Source organism: Crinia signifera, chromosome 2, assembly GCF_055691185.1.
Source record: "Crinia signifera chromosome 2, ASM5569118v1, whole genome shotgun sequence".
Taxonomy (NCBI): Eukaryota; Metazoa; Chordata; class Amphibia; order Anura; family Myobatrachidae; genus Crinia; species Crinia signifera.
The window spans coordinates 249,970,253-249,978,031 of NC_139218.1; the positions used below are offsets into that span (position 1 = coordinate 249,970,253).

Here is a 7,779-nt window from a genome sequence, read left to right on the forward strand (position 1 = left end):
TTTACAGGCAGAAAAATTCCCATCTACCATAGGTTGACATGTACATCTCGATACGTCATATACTGTATATGATCTCTTGTCCATGTTCTCTGTGCTATATAGGAAAAACTGAATGCCAGTTCAAAGAGAGGATGGCTGCACATAGATCAGCCATCAAGGCAGCCATCCTCAAAGGAGACAGTGAACAACCCGTGGCTAGGCATTATGCCCGGGCTAAGCATAGTATCACTGCCATACGATACATTATTATAGATCATGTGCCCCCTCTGAAAAGGGGAGGAGACAGAAACAAGAGATTGTTACAGCTTGAGTCGAAATGGATCGATCGACTTGGAACATTATCTCCACGTGGGCTTAATGAATCTTTAGGCTTGCATGCTTTCTTATAACCTTTACAATTTAAACATTGTCCTTTATACCGGGAGCATATGATATTACCTTGCAGTCAGGTCATACAAATGACCGACATATAGGTTGCCGACACCGCAAACTAAGCTTTGTTATTACATAATGGGCGGTACGGCAGAAACCATGAAACTTTTGATCAAACAGTCCGCAGAGCTGAAGAGGGCACATGGGACGTGTCCAGGGACACTAAATTGAAATATATGCTATGTTTGCGTGCACTTCTCTTTTATATTTTCACACTGTAAAATATTTATACTGTATTTTTAATGTGTCACACAACCTTTTAGATCGTTTTTATGATAGTCATATTTTTACATACTTATTCATTCACTGATCACTAATTTATTCTTGTTTTCTTTTGATATTAGAGATGTCCACGATTGTTTATGTTGGTTGCCACGCAACCCATTGTGTTTTGCGATGACGCAGCAACCTGTGCGCCAGATTCCCCTGACGGCGTCCGGAAGCAGCGTCTGACCATCTGATGTATCACTGTCTATTTATTTGGGTAAGCTACACTTGTTTGTTAATCCACCGTTCTTGATAAAAGTGCACAGGGCACTGAAACGTTGACCACACCACGGTCCCAGTTGTCGTTATTTACCAGTCCGCGAGTGCCACCCAACTATATCATGTTATATTTGGAAACTCGTCGTCAAAGCTAGTTTCCTTTTTGGAAGGCACCGGGCAAGGAACCAACCACAGCACTACGAGTGCCGGCCAGCTACACCACGTATATATATATATATATATATATATATATATATATATACACACACACACACACACACACATCGTGAGTCTCACGGAACTTAAACGAGAATAGGCAAGTATGCTGACAATTGCTATAAAATGGTAAAATTTGCAGACTTGCAAGACCATTAGTTGTAAAATTATGAGCCTTTCAATATTGGCGGATCTATATTTGATGAAAATGATCTGCAAATCACTGAAAAATATCTATAATGTGTATTGGGAATCTTTAAATTGGGGGAATATGTTAATGGATTGGTTTTTGTGACTGCTGATGTATGGGCCCCTTCAGATAAGTGTAGCATAGTTATATATGTAGATAATGTATTTAAATTACACAAGGCACAGAAAATATTGCAGTTGAAATTTGATATGGAGAAGTTTGTGGATAGGAGAATTTACTACAGTATGTGAAAACTGATATGTCAAAGAAGCATCATATTTGTTTACTATTTATTTATGCAATACATGTGAAGGTGGCTTTACCTCTTCAAAACAAAATATATTCTGAATAAAAACAAAATGTAAATATATCTGAAATATTATTAAATGTTGTCAAACATATTTAGTACTATCATAATGTATTTTTAGTTCAACTAATGCTCTAATGCAGTGGTTCCCAAACTTTTTCAGTCCAAGGCACCTTTTGGGTCTCCATGACTTTTTCAAGGCACCCCTAAGCCAAAATAATTACCGAACTGTCCCTTTTTAAAGTAGTTGTGATAAAACAATGCTAAAATTATTATTAACTTGCTTGTAAAAATAATAAACATAAATTCAAGAAAAAAAAATATTTCTTTAATTCAAATTCTTTCAAAGAACAATTGACAGCACTCGTTAACAGGAATAACATGAAACAAAATAAACAACAATAAGAGGCAGTTATTAAAGAGTGATCAACAATTACAACACTTATTAATGGGATATGTGAGCCTGTTGTGAACTACACAACTTTTCAAACCTTGGGATCAGCTTGGACACGGCCACCCTCATTTCCTGTTCCACATTGATTTTTGAACGATATTTGATTTTAATTACAGCAACTGCTGAAAACCCGGCTTCACACAAATATGTTGTTGCAAAAGGAACAAGGATTTGTTGTGCTTTAGCACTGAGCATCGGATATCCATCTTTAATGGATATCCAGAATTCTTGAAGTCCCATGCTGCTGAATTTTGCTTTCAAGGTCTTGTCACAGGAAAGCTCGATTAGTTTTTCTTCTTCTACAGAAGTAAATTCCGTTGGGGCGCTAGTACTGAATGGATCTTGGATCCATACAAACTTTTCCATATTTTCAGGAAAATATTTTTCAAACCAGTCACTGAGGTTTTTTAGGTGTTGCTCAAAAACTGATTTAAGTTCATGTGTCAAACAAACATCATTGGATGTGACAAACTGATGCAACGTGGGGAAGCAGTCATCGTAACTGTCTTCATTTAATTTTCTTCTCCAAAGAAACAATTTTTTTCCTGAATGCTGACACCTTCTCTGAGAGTTTGAGAATGTGGGTGTTGTTTCCCTGCAGTGAGAGATTCAGTGCATTCAGTTTATCAAAGATATCACAAAGGTAGGCTAACTTGGACAAAAAAACAGTATCCACGTAAGTATTGGCACACTCGTGTTCTTCTTCCTCAAGATATGAGTACAGTTCCTGGTGTAATCTAAAAACACGAGAAAGTACATTGCCACGGGAGAGCCATCGTGAGCTGCAATAGTACAACAAAGATGTGTGCTCAGAGCCCATATCCTCACAAATTTTTCGAAAAAACCTTGCCTTCTGTAGCCGAGTCTTTATAAAATTTACAACTTTCAATACACTTTCCATCACTTCATTCAGTGGAGGACTCAGATGCCTTGATGCAAGCGCTTCCCTGTGGATAACGAAGTGGGTCCACAGTGCATCAACAGCTTTGCTTCGTATGAGTGCCTGCAACCCTCCATAACAGCCAGACATAGAACGGCCACCATCAGTACAGACACCACAGCACTTTGTCCAGTCTAACTGGTTTTCAATCATAAAAGTGTCAATGATCTGAAACAAGTCTTGTGCCTTTATACCGGCGGTTATAGTTTTACAAAAGAGAAGGTCTTCCACAATATTGTCACAATCTATAAAGCGTGTGTAGGAAATCAGATGAGCATCCTTATTGCTGTCTGTTGCCTCATCTAGTTGCAGTGTAAAATCCTTCCCTTTAATTTTTTCAATTAATTGGTCCTGTAGATCTTCAGCCATATGTTGGATTCTGCGACTGATGGTATTGTTTGATAAAGGTACCTTTGAAAGCAGTTTTCCAGCTGATTCATCAACCATAATGTTAACCAAATCCACTGCAGCCGGTAGAATCAGTTCTTCTGCGATGGTGTGAGGCTTTTTACACATCGCAATTCTATGTGCCACCTTGTAGGATGCAAGCAAAGCATTGCTTGGTATGGATGCTTGTTTAAAAAATGTGCCTTTTTGTTCTTTTAATTCTTTTAGCTTTCTGATGAAGAAATCACGTGGTTTCTTAGCCATGTTAGGGTGATTGGTCTCCAAATGGCGTCTTAGTTTGCTTGGAATCATGCTTTCTGCTGATAATATCTTCAGGCAAACTACACACTGTGGACGCTCTTCATGGTTGACATCTACAGATGTAAAACCGATGTCTAGATAAGAATCGTCGTATCTGCGATGTTTCCTTTTCTTCCCAACTGCGCCACTGGTCTGTGGTTCTTCATCCTTTTCTTCACTACCAGTCTTCTTTTCAGTGTTCAAAAACCTTTCCATTTTTTTGTGCAACAAAATAATTCTGTACTGGAGCAATCACAATAAAATAATTTAAGTTGAAGGCAAATCCTTTGTAGCTTCTATTTGATAAGTTAAATTGTGCTTCCAAAAAGCAGCACCATAAAAACAGGGGAAATGCCACAGGTTACAATTATAAAATCCATACACCCTCTTATACCCCGTTCTCACTGCCGCAAAAACCCAATTATTTCCCGGGGAAAGCTGAAAATTCCCATGTCCTGTCTCAGTGTGAAAGGGTCTTTGTGAAATTCCCAGGTGTTATGCCCCTGCAATTACACCCGGGATTTTGCAGGGGCGGCAATGAGAGCGCAGCATTACTGAATATTTACTGAAAAAGTAACACAATTAAGGCTGAGCAATGGATCATACCCAGTTGCTTAGCATACAAATATAGGTAACTAGGTGTCCCGTGCAACAATTTTGCATGCAAACAAAATACAATACATTTTATAGGGACGTTGGTGGTTTGTAGCAGGATGAAAGAAAAACCGGTTCATTTGTAGCCATTTCGAGTAGCCGACCAAAACTGATCATCTTAAGGGGCCTACACACGGGGAGATGCAGCTGAGCATACTGACTGATGCTAGATCGCTCAGCAAGATTTCTCAGCACACAGGGAGCACTGACCCTGATCAATTAATATCCCACATGGTGGATATTAATCACTGGGCAATATCGACATGCAAGGCAACGCATCACTATCACTATGGCATTTTGTAAGCAATCTAGTGAGATCACTTACAAAATGCCCCTAAAACGCTACATGTGTAGACCCTGTTAGCCGTGCCATATCCACGCAACCAGGGAAAGAACTCTAGGGGCCAAAAGTCAATTTTTAACATAGATTTTAAACACTTCTTGGATGGGCACCATTGGATGGGCAAGTCTATCACCGCCAACTGAGCATCGGTACAAACTAAACAGATGGTTACTTATTTATGTATAAATATACACACGGTACAGACAGGGACAGTGCGTGCCGAAGGCGTGCAGCAAAAATTGACACCGCATTGCCATATTATACCACATGCTGTAATGACCATTGCATATTGTGCCACATAAGTTCCAGGTGGACCGCTGGGACAGCTGTCGGGCAGAACGCGGTGGGCCACCCGCCCAATTCCCCTTGATACATCACATGCAGGTGTCCAACCTGGAGATATCACGTATCATCTCCGGGTCGATCCAATGTGGAGCCATCTGCACGTACAGTAGCACTGGCCGCTGACATCAGGCACCCTACTCCGCCGGTAAAAATGGCACTGTGTGCAAGTAACAGGGGTCATTAAGAGGTGCCTGTGCACCCCCGGAACCCCCCCCCCCCCCCCCCCCTATGCACGCCTATGGACCGCCCCTACTATAGCACTTAAATCAACACAGCATGGACCAGGGCTGGGCAATAGCGGCCCTCCAGATGTTGATGAACAACACATCCCAGCATGCCTTGTATCAGTTTCAGCATGGCCACATAGCAAAACTAATGTAAAGCATCCTGGGATGTGTTGTTCATCAACAGCTGGAGGGCCACTGTTGCCCAGCCCTGGGCCATGGACAGTCAGAGTGATGGCGGGGACAGTCAGAATGATGGTGGGAACAGGCAGTGGGACAGCGGGGACAGGCAGTGGGATGGCAGGGACACCAAGAGGGATGGCAAGGACACCAAGAGGGATGGCAAGGACACCAAGAGGGACTAGGACATCAGGGACAAAGAGTTACAATAGGGACAGAGATGAACAATAGGGACAGGGACAAGGACAGCAGGGACATCACACCTGCTGTGGGCCTGGCACACAGCCCTGCACTCACAGTTTTACAAACCTCCTAGACACCCCCCCACACACACACACATTTAAATTAACTGTGTGGCTTTTACAAACCCAAACCCACCACCCGCAACCCCCTCCCCCCCCACACATTTAAATTAACTGTGTGGCTTTTACAAACCCAAACCCACCACCTGCACCCCCCCCCCCCCCCCCCGCGGCTGTCAAATGTACTGCCACTCACCAGTTTTTATCAGAAGCAGTCCTGCACAGACGCACCTCCAGGGAGCCCCGGAAGTCCAGTCCAGTCTGCCCACGCAGCAGTGGCTGCCTAATTGATTGACACCCTCCAGGGATCCAATCTTGAGGTGAGCACAGGCAGAATCCCCTTCCCGAACACCCACAAACCCCCCCCCCCCCGTCGCCACGCTCTCAACCCTGCACCGTGCACCCGGCCGGCGCACGCTAAGAGCGAGAGGAACTGTCTGTCACTCACTGACGGCACCTCTCACTCGCTCCACGCACGGCTCTCGCTGACCGTGCGGCTACCTGGCTACCTGTGTAGGGACTCTGGCGCCGCGGCTCCCCTGTCACAGCATTGCGGCACCCCAGGGAGCCGCGGCGCACAGTTTGGGAACCTCTGCAATGAAATTATATTTTTCAAAGCTTAAATATATAAATTAATCTATGTATTCTCATCTGAGAAAAAAATCCAATCCCAATGCACACAGCTTCTGGAAATGGAACATTTTGTCAATTTAAACCATAAAATTTATGACAGAAATATCATTTATAGTAAATGTAATTGCTATACCCAGGAGATTTCCTGTATGTTCTGTGACAAAGTGACTACCTCATCTTTAAAGAATATATTCTATAGAAAAGAATTAATAAAGTTATAAAATTTGCTGTCAAGTATAAAAAGCCTCAATTACCATTCAATATTGCCTTTAAAAAGATATATTGAACAAATGTGAATGGAAATTATCTAGATTTGGGTTAAGGTGGATTGTGATGATACTGTAATGCAGAACTAAATGGGGATTTTACATTCCATCCTACATTTGCATTTTATGCTGAAACAAAAAGGGTCTTAAAATAATAACTGCCCTTTTAATATAACAAAGCATTAGTATGAAATTATATGTGTTATCTCATTTAGAAAATTATTTCACTGACATATCTTCTTGCAATATATGTGTACATTGTGCCAAGTACTTCTTTATGAACAATAAAAAGATAATTACATTTAAACATTTTTAATTATTTAAAAGTGCATTGTCTTCTTTTCAGAAGTATATATTATACATGGACGTGTATATGTTTTTGGGTTATTCCACAGAAATAAAAATAAAGTAATATGCAACCTCTAAAATATAGCCATACATTAATATAGATTTATTAACAGTAATATATTTAAACATATACAGTTTTTGATCTTTTATCTAGAACCTGTTCCCCTAAACTCTGTAAAAAAATATAAATACATGGAAATTGGTGAATGATTTCTGTAAATCAGGGTTATTGCCAAACAGAGTTTCTCTTTTCCTGGAAGGTAACATATTTTTTGTTTTAGTTCAAACTATATATTTATAGTCATAACCAATCAAGGTGGTATCTATATTTTTTTAACACCCTTAGCAGCTGATTTTTGCAGAAAATATATATACATTTTTTTTATTGTTGAAAATATATTTGCTCTACTGCAGTACTCTTTACATTATTTTAATAAATTTTATGTAAAAAAAATATATTTCTTAATTATACAGATATATCATCATATATCTTTGCTGCAGTTATGCCAAACAGCCCCTCTTGGCATGGTAGGTCATGTAAGAATCTTTTAGCATCATGAGGCTTTTTGTTAAAAAATGTATCCTAGTCACAAAAATAATGGATAGGAGGACTGTGCTGATTAATTTGATATATGACACTCGGGTATCTGTATATAAACTGAAATTCTGAATCTGTTATCAAAGTGTTACAATGTAGCTGCCACATGTCAGAAACCGTGGTGCCTGTTCACATCTGCACATGCATCCGTGCTCCTTACACGCTTGCTGTTGT

The 7,779-nt window shown here is 40.5% G+C and overlaps 1 protein-coding gene across 1 annotated transcript; it reads right to left on the bottom strand.

The window, feature by feature from the left end:
- Window positions 1–2,593: 2,593 nt before the first annotated feature.
- On the bottom strand, window positions 2,594–3,928 carry LOC146058502 (protein FAM200B-like). The gene has a single exon (XM_083170790.1). The coding sequence runs from the start codon at window positions 3,926–3,928 to the stop codon at window positions 2,594–2,596; it is 1,335 nt and encodes a 444-aa protein (XP_083026916.1).
- Window positions 3,929–7,779: the final 3,851 nt, after the last annotated feature.

Excerpts from the sequence above, each read along its gene's own strand:
- LOC146058502 (XM_083170790.1), bottom strand. The coding sequence starts at position 3,928 with ATGGAAAGGTTTTTGAACACTGAAAAGAAGACTGGTAGTGAAGAAAAG.